The 15262-nt window shown below is 36.2% G+C and overlaps 1 protein-coding gene across 1 annotated transcript in view; it reads right to left on the bottom strand.

Moving 5' to 3' along the window:
• Nucleotides 1-15262, bottom strand: part of LRRIQ3 (leucine rich repeats and IQ motif containing 3) — a 143970-nt gene that overhangs the window by 99644 nt on the left and 29064 nt on the right. Inside the window, exon 4 of the mRNA XM_021712038.1 lies at nt 13900-14033. Within this exon, the coding sequence (XP_021567713.1) occupies nt 13900-14033 (134 nt within the window). The remainder of the gene's footprint in view (nt 1-13899; nt 14034-15262) is intronic.

Genomic DNA, 15262 nt, shown 5'->3' with positions numbered 1-15262 from the left:
CTGGGCAGCGAGACCTCATCTCTACAATAAATCAAAAAATCAGCCGGGCGTGGTAATGCGTGCCTGTAACTCCGGCTACTCGGAAGGCTGAGGCGGAAGGATCGCTGGAGCCCAGCAGGCGAGGCTGTGGTGGCCAGGAGCGGCCACTACACTCAGTCTGGGTGACCAACTCAAAAAAAAAAAAAAAAAAATTCAACAAATATACCTTTAGTAAATCTTAGCATTTGGTTGTAAGAATGAGATAATTCCCAACTTAAGGTGGCTTAAACACAAATGAGAATAGGTTGGCTCTCAAAGCTGAAATTCCAAGAGTCAGACTACAGCCATATTTGGACTGAGACTCACCCCCACATTTCTGAAATTCTCATGGCTCTCCTCCCTTCTTTCAGGTGCCATTTCTTCCCCCAGGGAGCAATCTCGTGATCTCATATGTTAGAGCAAAGGAGTATAGCAATCATCCAGAAGGAAGAGAAGAGATAATATAGGGTTACAGAAAAAAGAAAGAGAAAAAGCCCTACTCTCTCATGTTCATTCAGTCCAAGCCCAGTTCCATCCCTGTGTCCAGGGCACTGGTATGAGCTTGTTGGCACAGGTCTGCCATTCCTTGAGGAGAGAGGAATACGTTTACTCTGGCTCAGAACGACCTGGATCCACCTCCGTATCTGAGTGGTTTATTCTACTCTTCACAGTGGTGAGGGGTGAAATGGATGCTAGGGATACAATGAGACAATCCACTAAAATCAACATTCATATCACTGTCTTCCCCTTGGTATCCACAGGAGATTTATTCCAGAACCTTCTGCAAAGACAACAATCTGGGGTGCCCAAGCTCCTTATATAAAACAGCTTAGTATCTGCACACTTTAAAACATGCCCGGGTTACCTATACTACCTACTACAATGAAAAGGCTATGTACACAGCGTAATTCAAATAGTTTTGATCCGTGGTTGGTGGAGTTCAGATGCAGAACGAACTGTACCTGTGAAACTGGCAAGGCTGGGATCAAATATACGCTCTCCTCCTCCAAAGGAGAGATCCAAAAACCTTTTCTAACATGGAATCTGAGTCCAAGTTCAAGATCTTTGGTCATTTATCATCCAACGAATCTTGATACTTTAAGAATGATCCATCCCCAACTTACATATCCAACATAATGGGAATAAGAGGCAGAATGACTACAGAGCAACAGGGAGTAGTCACTGGACCACAGTACATAGGCTTTCAAACAAGCCCAGGCCATGGATTGAGTGCCCTGGCTAGTGACTCTGGGCTCTCTTGGAGGAGTCCTTTTCATACTGCATTTTCCTTACAGTAAACAATTGCAGAAATGTTTATCTGGGAAATATTACTTGAGCAGAAGTCCATGTCCTGTGAGTGAGAATTCAGAATAAGAAGTATGCCCAAGAGCCTAAAATTCAACGTTTAGAGACATTTTAGATTTATCTGGCCACTCAACTTCCTAAAATACTTAGGAGGAAAACTGTGTTTTAGCTGCACTACCCCTCAAACAAACAAACAACTTTCTCCCTGGCATGAAGCCACCATGTTACTCGGTTCTGCCCAATCCCAGCACTTAGTGTAATGGCTTGTATTTTAAGATGGGCTCTGTTTGCAGTTCCATTGATTCTCCCTTCTGGACTTCTCTCTGAATCAAAATCGCTGCATCTTTCCTAGAGGGCTTTTCCATTCTGGACATCAGGCAGAGAATGCTCAATGGGAGACACTCAGTAGTGTGCTGCTTGTACTCCAGCCCCTCTTTGGCAGCTGAAGTCCTCCCTCACCCCCAGTCCTGGTCCTTGCAACCCAGCCTTTAACAGGGAAGCCTGACTTAACAGTGAGAGACAGGACGTAACAAACATTGGAAAACACAGGATTCAGATAGCGTGGTCATTTTACTCCATGTGTACTCTGTCTCTGTTCCTTGCTTCTTTCTGTGTGTTTGAAGTAGATTCAATAGACCATGTGATCCAAGTATCTACTCTATCTGTGAAGGCTTTCTGTTCCATGACCTTGGAAATAGCTGCCTGGTAGCATACTTGGAGGTTATTATAGCAACAAGGTAATTTCCAGCTACAACTGGTGATAGCATGGGATCCAAGCAAATTGTAAGAGAAGCAAGATTATGCTTTAGAAATGATCTTTCAAGTCAAAGCAATAGTGCAGATTTCTCAATCTAAGAGAATTTAAGAAACTAGTAAAGTTTCCACCTTAAAGAAACTACCAAACTACCTGTAGAGTGACCAGTTGTATACCTAACCCTGAATTGTACCCATCTCTAAAATAAAAATTAAAACACACACACACAAAAGTCAAATAGAAATCTAAATTCAATATAAGCAAAGGACAAATAATTACAAAGATTAGAGCAAAAATGAATAAGAGAATAAAAATAGAGAAAATCAGAATGATCAAAATCTGTTCTTTGAAAGACTAAAAAAATTGACAAATATTTAGAAAGACTGCTCAAAATAAAGAAAGAGAAGAAGCAGGAGAAGGAAAGGAAGAAAGAGAAGTCAGAAAAAAAGGAAAAAAGAATCCCCAAATTACTAGATTCAGATATGAAAGAAGGGATATTACTGCTAAAGTTATAGAAATAAGAAGGATGATAAGGGAATACAATGAGCAATATGCAAACAAATCCCATAAATCAGATGAAAGAACACATTCCTAGAAATACACAAAGTGCTTAAATGGACCTAAGGAGAAACAGAAAATCTGAACAACCCTTTAAGAAATAAAGAAATCGAATTAATTATTTAAAATTGTAACAAATAAAAGCCCAGGCTTAGATGATGTATTAAATTTCTAAACTGCTATACAATTATCACACATTTGGTGGCTTAGAACAGCATACATTTCCTCACACTTTTGGTGACCATTCACTCAATATCACTTGTATCACGCTGAAATAAAGACATTTGCAGGGCCATGTTTTCTCCAGAGGATCTGAGAGTCTCTGCCTTGTGACCTTCAGCTGCTGATAGCTAACAGCTTTCTTATGCTTGAAACCACGTCACCTGTCTGTTTCTTTTTATATGTAATCTCCCCCTCTTCTGTGTGAGTATGTAAACTCCCTCTACCCTTTTTTTTGTAAGGGCATTTGTGATCATCTTTAGGGCACTTCCAAGTAATATAGTATTCTCTCAAGATCCTTAATCGCATCTATAGAAAGCCTATTTCCAAATATAGTAACGTTTATCAGTTATAGTGTTTAAAACTTGATGTTTTCGGGGCCATAACTCAATCAACTATAGTTGACTTCATTGGTGAATTATACCAAATGTTTAAAGGAGAATTGATATCTATTAAAGCAGGATTTATTAAGAGGACAGAAAAGCTTCCACAGTGGGAGGGGACCCGAGGGGGTTGTCCAATATCAAATTTTTAAATAAACTATTCAATAAAAGGGAGAAGGAGCAGAAAGAGGAGGGATGGAGGAGGGAGCTTTCTCCAACACATTCTGTGACATCACTAGTCCCCTGATACCAAGATCAGATAGCAAAAAGATTGACAGACTAATACTCCTTGTGAATATAGACACAAATATTCTCAAAAATACTATTGATCATAATCCAATGATCTAGTAAAGTATTATGCATTATGACCAAGTTGGATTTATAGCAGGAACACAAAGTCAATTTCACATCCAAAAATTAATTATTGCCATACATCTTGTCAATAGAATAAATGAAAAGACTGCATGATTATCTTAATAGACACAGAAAAAGTATTTGATAAATTCCAACAGACATTTTATGATTCAGCAAATATAGAGTAAGACAAAGTGCTTCAAGATGACAAAGAGCATTTACAAAAAACCTATAGCTAATATCATGCTTAATGTTGAAAGATCAAATGCTTTCTTCCTGGGATTAGGTTACAAGACAAAATTATTTGTTATTGTCACTTCCATCCAAACATTTTACTGAAGGTACTGAACAGTACACTTAAGAGAAAAAAATTGCTAAAGAAAAAAATTATCTCTATGAAAATTAATTGATGTTCTACATAGAAAATGTAAGGAATCCCCTAAGCAACTATTAGAACTAATAAACAAATTCAGCAATTTTGTAGGATGCAAGATCAATATTCAATAATCAATTGCATTTATATGCATTAGTAATGAAAAATTCAAAAATAATTTAATAATATAATTTTACTTATAATGCAAAAAGAATAAAACCCTTAAAAATAAATTCAACAGAAGTACAAGACTTATATACTGAAACAAACAAACAAAAATCATCAGTAAAGCCACCCAGTCCTGGACTTTTCTTTGGTGGAAAACTTTTTACTACTGACTCAATTTGTAACTAACTTTTGGTCTATTCATGTTTTCTATTCCTCCCAGATCAACCTTGGCAGGTTGTTTGTGCCCAGAATTTTGTCCAGTTCATCTGTATTTTCTAATTTGTTGGCATGTAGTTTTTCCCTAGTAGTCTCTTATAATTCTTTATATTTCTGTGGCATCAATTGTTATGTCTTCTTGTTTATTTCAGATTTTATCTTTATTAGGGTCTTCCCTGTTTTTGCTTGGTTAGTCTACATGGTAGTTCATTGATTTCATTATTTTTTGTTCTCTATTTTGTTTTGTTCTGCTGTGCTCTTTATTATTATTATTTTTTCCTCCTACTAACATTGGGTTTGGTTTTTTTCTTGCTTTCATCGTTCCTTGAGGTATATTATTAAATTGTCTATTTGAAATCTTTCTTCTTTTTTTATGTAGGCATTTATTACTATAAACTTTCCTCTCAGTACTGCTTATGCCGTATCTCATAGATTTGAAGTTGTGTTTCTATTTTCATTTGTTTCAAGACTTTTTTGGTTTTCTTCTTAGTTTCTTCTTCAGTCCAATGGTTGCTTAGAAACATGTTCCTTAATTTCCATGTATTTGTACAGTTTCTAAAGTTCCTCTTGTTTGTTGCTAGTTTTATTTTGTTGAGGTCTGAAAATATACTTGATATGATTTTTTAAATGTGTTAAGACTTGTTTTGTAGCCTAACGTATGTTCTGTCCTGGAGAATGCTATATGTGCTTACCAGAAGAATGTGTATTCTGTAGCTGTTGGACAAAATGTTCTGTAAATGTTTGTTAGGCTATTTTGTTCATATTGCAGAATAAGTTTGATAAGTTTTTATTGATTTTCTGTCTAGATAACTGGTCCAGTGCTGAACATGGATTGTTGAAGTCCCCAACTATTCTTGTAGTGAAGTTTTCCTATATATCTACTTTTTAGATCTAAGTCTTCCAGTATTGGGTGCATAAATATTTACAGTGGTTATATCCTTTTACTGAACTGACCACTTTAACAGTTTATAGTAAACTTCGTCTCTTTTTTATTTATTAATTTTTGCTTAAAATCTATTTTGTCTGGTATAAGTACAGCTACACCTGAGAGCTTTTGCTTTCCATTTGGTAGAGTATTTTTTCCACCCTTATGCTTTCAGTCTATTTATGTCTTTAAAGGAAAAGTGAGTTTCTTATAGACAGTTTACAGTTGGGTCTTTTTTGTTTGTTGTTTGTTTTCTGTGGGTTTTTAATCCATTGAGACATTTTGTATCTTTCAATTGGGTAACTTAAGACATTTACGTTAAAGATTATTACTGATAGATGAGGACTTACTTCTGTCATTTTGTTAGTAGATTTCTCATTACTTTATATAATCTTTGTTCTTTTCTTCCTAGTAGAGTTCACCTTTATGATTTGATGAGTTTTCATAGTAATAACATTTAACTTCTTTCTCTTCTTCATTTGTGTATCTCCTTTACCAGTGAGTTTTATACTTTTATGTGTCTTTATGATGATAAGTATCATCCTTACACTTCCACATATATGATTCCGTGAATCATCTCTTGTAGGGCCAATGTAGTAGTGGTGAATTCCTTCAGTGTGTGTTTGTCTGGAAAGACTTGATTTATCCTTAATTTTTGAAGGGTAGCTTTGCTGGGTATAGTATCCTTGCTGAAGTTTTTTGTATACTTGTTTGTTTGGTTGTTTGTTTTCCTCTCAGCAATTGAAATATGTCATCACATAGTATATGTTCTCCCTGCCTATAAGGATTCAGCTGAGAAATCATTGTTAGTCTGAGTAGATTTCCATTATATATGACTTGATGCTTTTCTTTTGTTGTTCTTACAATTCCTTCTTTTTCTTTGACTTTTGTCAGTTTGACTAGAATGCATCATGGACAAGACCTTTTCGGACTGAATCCATGTGGGGATTATTGAGCTGCCTGTATCTGGATTCCTATATGCCTTACAAGGCTAAGGTAGTGTTCAACTATTATTAAGGAGGTTTTCTATACCTTTGTCTATCTTTTCTCCTTCTGTAGCTCCTGAACTTGGAATATTTGGTCACTTTATAGTGCCCCATATGTCACATAGGATTTTATCATTCACTTTTATCCTTTCGGTATTTTTTTTTCTACTGAGTTTTTGAAAGTCCTGTCTTTAAGTTCAAACTTTTTTCTTCTTCTGCCTTATCTAGTCTATTGTTGAAACTCTTGATTGATTTTTTTATTTCATTCATTGAATTCTTCAGTTTCAGGGTTTCTGTTTGGTTCTTTTCTATGTTTATCTTTGTTGAGCTTTTCATTCAGATGACAAGTTGTTTTTCTGATTTTTTTGTATTGTTTATCTGTGTTCTCTTGTATCTCACTGAGTTTCTTTGATGTCACTTTAAAATTTGTCATTCATTTCTTAGATTTTTTTTTTTTAAGGGATCTGGCTCTAAATAATTATTGTATTTCTTTGGAGACACTATGTTGCCATGCTATTTTCATGTTTCTCATATCCTCATGTTGATATCTGTACATCTGTTGTAATAGTCACATTTTCCAATTTTATGAATTGGCTTTTGTAGGGAAATTCTTTTTGTTATAACTACATTTATAGTATTAGTTCAGTAGGGTGCTTTGATCTTGATTCTGGAGAGATGCAGTACAGTAGGATTTGTTTGGCTTTTTTTTTTTTCCCCCTGTAATCAGTTTCAGTGTGCAAGTTCTTCAGTGCAGTTGTTAGTGGCGGCTGTGGCAAGACTTTGCTAGTGACAGGGATGCCAGGAAGGCCAGTCCTCAGACATCAGTTGTATAAATGGTGAGCTGGGTGTGGTGATCCTCAGGCTTCCAGGTGGCATACACTGGTTGAGACAGGGGTGTGTGTGGCTGGGCCAGTCCCCAGGCCTCCAGGGTTTTGCTATTACCAAGGATACAGATAAAAAGATCCACAGGGTGAGATATGGGGGAAAGGGCATGGGGTTTCCAGACTCTCCCCAGGCATGTCACCCTCAAGGAATCTCCACATGTTCAACTATCTGATTAAAACTCTGATTTTAAAGTGCTCATGGTCGATTAGATTAGAACCTCCTAGATAATCTATCATAAGGTCAATTGATCAGTATGAAACCTTCATTACAGATGAAAAGAATATATTTTGCCCTATAATCATGGAAGTAATGCCAGGGAACAAAAGTAATGTGGGTCACTTTAAAAAAATTTGCCTATCACATGTTGGTATGAAATCAAATGAGATTAAATCTTAGTTACCATAGAATCATGCAAAGTGAAGACACAATTGGTTCACAATTTTCAGTCAGCATGGTTCTGGGAAAAGTGGGGAATGACTGTGGTGTGTTTTTATACTCTTTTTAGTCAGTATAATCAATAATCTAATATTAAAACAACCTTGTATTCCTGAAATAAACATATTGGTTATGAAGTATTACTTTTTCTATCTCAGTAAATCTTATTTCCTAATATTTTATTCATGACTTTTACATTTACATTTGTATTCATGAGACTGACCTGCAGTTTCTTTCCTTATGATGTCCTTGTCAGATCTTCACATTAAGGTTTTACTAATTGCTCAAAACAACATGGGAAGTATTTTCTTTTACCCTTTGGAAAATGTGTATGAGATGATCTCATATATTCCTTAACTATACAGACTAATTCATCAGCAAAACCATTTGGACTCTAAGTCTCTTTGTGTGAATGATTTCAGTGATGGGTTCAATTTTTCAAATGCATATAAGACTATTCAAAATTTTTATTTCTTCTTTTGTCAGCTTGAAAATTACGTTTCTTCAAAAATTTGTCCATTTTACATTTTAAAAATGTCAAATTTTTTGGTATAAAGTTGTCCATTGTATTATTTTTAATGTCTATACACCTGTAGCAAAATCTCTTTTTGAATTTATCTTGGTAGATTACATATTTTTTCTTTTTATAAGTCTTTCTGGAGGTTTATCAATTTCTCTCTCTTTGCAAAGAGCCAATTCTTAAATATATTGATTTTTTCATGTACATTTTTCTCATGATCATTGTATATTTGTGTTTCAACTAATTTTGACACAATTTTTTCTTTGTCCTTCATTTTATTTTGTTAGGATATAATTTCTGCTATTTTTCTATCTTCATGAGAAAGATACTTTGATCCTTTATATAGCAGCTTTCCTCCTTTTTTCACACATGTATTTATATCTTCTAGGCAATAACTGTGATTTGGGTTTTGATTTTGTTTTGCTTTTTCAAATATTTTGTGACAGAAACTGCTGAACACTATACAATTCCAATTCTCCCTATAATCCTTGGTAACAGAAGCCAAATTTTATGCAGGTGGCAAAGCAGCCAGATAAAGGACTCTATTTCTTAGCTATCAGTGAACCCATATGACTAAATTATGGCCAAGGAAAAATAGGAAAGGGGAAATGCAGTATTCTCAATGAGTCTGACTAAAATTGCTGTTTCAGTAGGGAGATGTGCCCTTCCTGCTATTCAGTACTGCCTCAGACTCCCAGCATGAAATCCAATCCAACGTAATGACTGTAACTTTGGCAGCCAGTTGGACCACAAGTGACCTTGAAGATGAAACACACAAGGTAGAAAGATAGATTGAAAAATTAAAGAAAACTTAGGTCCCCAATTCTTACAATCACAGTCCTGGACTTCTTAAAATACAGATTCTTCTTATTTAAAAATGAAAACCTCTGCCTAGTTTAAGCAAAGATATTGGGAGAAGGTTCTCTGTTACACAGAACTGAATTAAATGACTGAAATATATAAATCTATTATTTATTTTCAAAAATATTAAATGCACGAAAGCTTTCAGAAAAATGTAATAAAATAGTGAAGATTATGGGCCTCCTTATCTTGCTCCTGGTCTGGATAAGATCACATACTATTTTCCTGTTGTCTTCTACTACATATATAAACATATTTCAATAATATTTACTGAAAAATAGAGTCTAGGTATCTCAGACCTTATATATAATAAACCCTTGCCTCTGCTAAACCAAGTTTATTATAAACCTAGCATTCAGATGACTCTTAGTTTAATACTACCTGTGAAAAAGATTACAACTGTACAGTTCAGATAATCATATAGTTAAATTTTTTTCTTAAAAAATAAGCTAAAAGCTGTCTTTCTGAAACTTCCATTCTCTATATCTGATTCTCTTATCCATTCTATATACAGAAAATATTCAACAATTTGAATTTCCCTAAATTAACTCCTTTGATACTTAAATATCCAAATTCCCCTAATTATTCCTCTCATGATATGATGTAGGATATTTCATTTCTGCACCTTATATGTTTTAATAAATTAATATATTTAATAAACATCATCTAAAATGTGAAAGTCACAGAATTCAGTTTGTCAGAAGTATTGCTGAATGATGCTTTTAACACATAAGCACCTTCTTTGTGAGGGCACCATGAGATGTTAGTTGTGACAGTAATGCAATCTTTAAATCCCACTAGATCCCTTCATAAAAACAGACATAGGAACTATATGACAAAATTAAAAAATGTATGCAACAGTGGTATGTGACAAGGTAGCCTCAGAAAATTCAAAATGTAAAATAAACACAGAAAAACCACTGGCACCTGTAGGACCACTGTGGTGTTAACAATTATGCAAGAGGAAGCAGATGGGGGTCATGAGGCATTTGATGGATAGAAACAAAATGAAAAGTTAGATACTCTCTGAAAAGCTTGGAGAGCCCATTTAAGAACAGAAGCTAAATTCTGTGGGGTTTGTGTGTGACTACAGGCACGTCATCTGTGGTAAGATCTGAAGGGGCTGCAGTGTTCTGGGATAAGAACCCCGAAAACAAACCAGCCGAAGCTCCCCTCTAGGTCAAAGCCCACACAGAGGAGACGCACCTTGGGATGGATCCAAATGGAGAGACACAGGGTCACAGTGAAGGGGAGAAAAAACACTCACCTTCAATAGGAGGTAGGAAGCAGAGCCAGAGGTCTCTGAAGAGAGATGCCGTATCTTTGGGCACCGCACAAAGGCAACAAAAGAAGCAGCTTTAAATCCTGAAGTAAGACCAATTTCTTCCTCAAGTTGAAGAAAAAACCCAACTAATCTCACGAGGAGGGCAACAGAGAAGGATCGCCATCTAATCCCCGACTGAGTTGTTACAAAGGAGAAAGGGAATAAGGAGCATGATGATGTCGCCACAGACAAGAAGAGCAGGCCAGAAAGTGAAGCCTACAACGGGTAGAACAAAAATACATAACATTTCAGAATAAATGAAAAGGTAGCAAGAAAATTATCCTGGGCTTATGAGAGGAGCATAAAGTAGAATCAGACCCACTTAGAAACACAGTGAAGGAACTCAGAAGAAGAACCAGGATTTTAAAACCTACTTTCGATACAAAGGCGACCCTAGGAAGAGCATTGTCACAAACTGACACAACAGAAAGTGCTCCAAGAGAAATATATTCGAATAAAAATTTCATTGAAAGGAAAATCATTAGACAAAAGGCTAATGTCACTACAATAAATACCATTCAACAAAGTATTTATATATCTCCAGCCTAACAACAAAACAACCCTGCAACAAATCTTGAATTTTATTAAATATGTTGTTGATAGGAGTATGTACATAGCAATTCTGAAGCTATTTTGTAGGATTATGCTAGTGAGTAAAATTTGTAAAAAATGTCAGTAACCAAAATTCCCACGGTTGATACTGTAGATATGGTAGACGGGAAACACAATGTTCAATGAAAGCAGTGAGAGACCTTCTGTGTTGGATTGGCATAGAGGTATCAATACAAAACCATGATGGGAAAAGGACTTCACTCCTGCTTGCTAAAATAGCCTAGGAACATTGACAGCACAGGAGCAAGGAATACATCTAGTTTACCGATCAGTTTCCAAATCGCTATGCCTTACTGAAAGGAATAGAGCTCTTTGGAAAATACCATTCCAGAGCTGTTGCTGGAAAAGTATAAGGTGCACAGATTTCAGCAGATGTTAAAGAACTTGACACTGACACATTTCACATACACAGCTTCCTCTTTTCATAACTGACCATAAATGCCCAACACAAAATAGTTGCCTGGCATTGGATTCATATCCTAACTTCTCCACCAAGTTTAAGTTCTTAACGTTTCATCTATAAAATATAAAATACAGAAAAAAACTCAGAAGTTCTGTTGTATTAAATGATAGGGTGGATTAAAGGACCTAAAATGGCGCTTTACGAACATTCAGTACATGTTTGTCTCTCATTTCCTTTTCCACGTTTTCACCTTTTCTACAACCCATTGACCCAATCAACAATTCTTCCTATGACTTCAATATGGCTGCCTTCATGGAGGTTTAGGAAGCTGGCAATCTGGTTACAGAATCTCGCTCTAAGAATAAAAGTGTCCTTCCCTTATACCCTGTCACTCATATTAGAAATACTCCCACTCTAAAAGATAATCGCATTAACCAAACTAATTTTCTAATTTAGGTTATATATGATATTTCAAGGAGTTTAGATGAAAAGTTTCAAGCAAAGTGCCATTTGGTTGTGGGTGGACATTTCTCGTGGCTGGACATGGACATACAGGAAGACTAATCCCTTGGGCCTCGGCTGTGGGAATCACAGGCGCCTCTCAGGGAAGCCCTTCACGTTCCCAGTCTTGCTTCCACTTCCCACAGATGACTCCAGAAATGACGTGCTGATCCCACAACACACACTCTCTCCATTTACTGACATATTCATCACTTCAGCAAACATGTTTTGAACACTTCAAATGTGTCGCACCCTGTGATGTGCTAGAGATACAGCGGGAAAATGGACATGCAGGCTCTGTCCCTTCCAGACTTGTGGTGCATCCAGAGACAGAGACACTTGGAGAAGACAGAGTCATGAGAGATACAGAGACAACTGCAGTGCAGGACGGATGTGTGTGTGATCACAGAAGGATATGCTGCCTCTACCCAAGTATCTGTCCTAGGCAAGTGGGAATCGCTGGAGCACATTAAGTTGGTGAACACAATGATTAGATTTATGTTTTTGAAAGATTACTCTGTGCATGCCGTGGAAAATGTAATAGAACAGGAGCAAGAACGCCAAGGAAGTTTTCCCATGGAGTCAAATAACACAGAGAGCACTCGATAGAACAACAATAATAATAATGATATTTTAAAAGGAACAGCTAATAAGAATGTAATATCCACCTTTGCTAGGTGCTATGTGCATTACAGTCATAATCTCAATTCCCACAAGCAAACAGAAGTAAGTACTGCTATTAGCCCCTGCTCTTTACAATTTTACAGATAAGGGAATTCAGGCTCAGAGTAGTTAAGTAATGCGCCTAATGGAACAAAGCTTTAAAGCTTTTCTTTCTTCAAAGAGAGAAAAAGTTGAAATCATTTTGTCTTAAACCACTGTGATATATTACGACTCTGACATCTCTATCATAAAATTCATTCAAACCCCATTCAAACCTGCTGAGTTGCCAGACTGTTCCCATGAATAAGTATTTTATCTAACATTACATGAGTATCAGAAAGAACTTTGTTTTTAAGAGAGAAGAACTTAATTGCAGTGGCATAAAGACAAGTCTAAACAAACTTCAATAAGCCTTTAATTAGAAACTTAGTTTATGTAAAGTGCATACTAAATTTAAAAATAAAACATAAAGCAGAAATAGCATTTTAAGTAAATATGCACTTTGTTAGCAACGGCCTGATTCCTTTCCACATCCTTTATCCAGATGATCTGACTTTTCCCCTTTGATGAGCTCATGCTCTCCCACACATTAACCTCGATCTGAAAAGGACACGGAGCGACCCCTCAGAAGCTGCAGGCACGGTGCTATGGGAGCTTTCGCGAACTGTCCCTCCCTCTTGTCTGTCCCTATCAGGAATCGTGCCACCTGTGATGCAGCACCCACAGGCCAATGACACAATGTGGAATCGCATTTCGGTGAAACTTCCTAATCTGACTTTTTCAGGAAATGTCCATTGTCCTATTCTAGATTGATTGGGATGTTTTGTATATTTCAGGTCCAAATTTCATTTCTATCTTCTGAGCTTTACCATTTAGAACTGAGAATAAGCTCTCTGAAATGTCTCATCCTTTTTTCATGTTTGATATTTCATTTGACTAATGCAAGTAAATTGATGGTGGAGTGTCCCGCCTTCCCTCCCCAAGTACAATGTTGAGAGATTGCAGCAAGGAATGTTTCCTTTATTTGCAAAGGTCACCTACTGCGAGGAAAGGCAAGGAACAAGGAGCGAGGAAAAGACAACTAACTAAAGGGTCATATGGACAGAGGTGGTGGTAGATGTCTCTGCAAGACTGTCTTCACACTAAACAGAATATAAAATCTGCATGTATGTCTTTCATGGTTTACATTTTGACTGCATCTCATTATAAAGTTCATGGCTTGTATTTGTATTTACATGGTCAATTCAAAAGAAAAAAATTGAATTATGCAAACATTATACATTACTACAGAGTCTGTGGCATTTTTTTAAAAACTAGATCAAATAATCCACATTCTTTTGAAGAATACAAAATTGCAAATTATTGGAGAGTTGACTTTATCACATATTTTCTTATCCTCTTATTTTAGTATTCAGATGTTTAATCCAAAAACATACCTCATTTTTTTTCTAACTAAGAAACCACGTATCCATCTTTGAACAATCAAAACTGGTGAATTATGAGCCAGAATTTCATTGATTCTTGAAATAACATGTTTAATATTCTTAATTTCATCCTCATAGGTTGCTCCCTGTATAAAAAATTCAATAATTTTTATCTTTTATGAAAATATTAAATTTGGTAATCTTAAATAGATCTTAAACTTGGTAATCTATTATATGAATTAATTAATAAAATGTTCACAGGGTCTTATAGACATTGTACTTAAATAGTACATACATTTTCATATTAACTTATTAGAATAAAAGAGCAAGAATTCATAGCATCAAATAATTTCAATTCTCTACCCAAAATGTCAGAATCTTGATGATAGTTTTTTCCATTCAAGATCCTTCTCCTGACTTGATAGCATATGTATAAAATTTTGAAGAAAATCACCCTGGTCTCTGAAAGGTAGTGGCATGAACGGGTGTCCAGTGAAATTATAAAAGTGCTCTGCGGATCCCCATAAAGAAAATAGATATACGGTGGATTTATAAAATAGTTTATAGTTGTTCAAAATTGTGTCGTAGCTTAACTAGAATGCTGGATACTTTTATTGAAACATGGCAAATTCTCTTGGAAAGGATAGTCTGTTTTGTCTTTAAGAAAAATTTCCTTTCCTGGGCTGTTTGTAGACTTGGTATCGTATATTCACCATACATCACTGACCACTTGACTTGCTAGAAATAAGGCCACTTTACTCATGCCTTGAATGTAGAATAATATATCAAAAAGCTGACATTTACACTGTTTGTAAGGCACCTATCTTGTCTGCCTGTACACTCAATCATCTATGCAGTACTGGAAACAACAACAACAAACATCGCAAAATCTTGCAGATTAGGGCTCCTTCAGACTTAAACTTCCAAACACTCATGGCTGATAAGCAAATTCTTTACTCAGCCCTGGCTTGATTCCATCCCCAAGAGTAGCTACTGCAAACCTTTGATACTATTCAATACTCTTCATGCCCTTTCCCTAGAGCTTCCTAAACCTCCTGCTTTCTTCTTTGCAGAGAAAATAGGCCCATCGAGCCTGAACTCCATCCACTAACTCCCCCTCCACTGCCTACAAAATTTAGCTATATTCCTGTCTCTACTGAGTGGAAGTGACTTCCACTCATTATTAAAGCAGGACGTCTCTCTTTTTCTGTCCAGGATTGGCGCTCTGCCCCTGTTATGGTCCCATCTCTGGATTCAATTACTCCTCCTCTGTGGGCACTATTCTTTAGTGCGCAGATATCACACAACTTCACCCATCCTGAAAATGCACACATGCCTCAACTCTCCATCCCTTACACCCCCTTTTTTTTTTTTT

The sequence above is a fragment of the Carlito syrichta genome, unplaced genomic scaffold (genome assembly GCF_000164805.1).
Source record: "Carlito syrichta isolate Samal-C Ts95f unplaced genomic scaffold, Tarsius_syrichta-2.0.1 Scaffold303030, whole genome shotgun sequence".
Lineage (NCBI taxonomy): Eukaryota > Metazoa > Chordata > Mammalia > Primates > Tarsiidae > Carlito > Carlito syrichta.
Note: the sequence above shows the minus strand (reverse complement) of the source record. Positions and strands in the feature narration are given on the sequence as shown.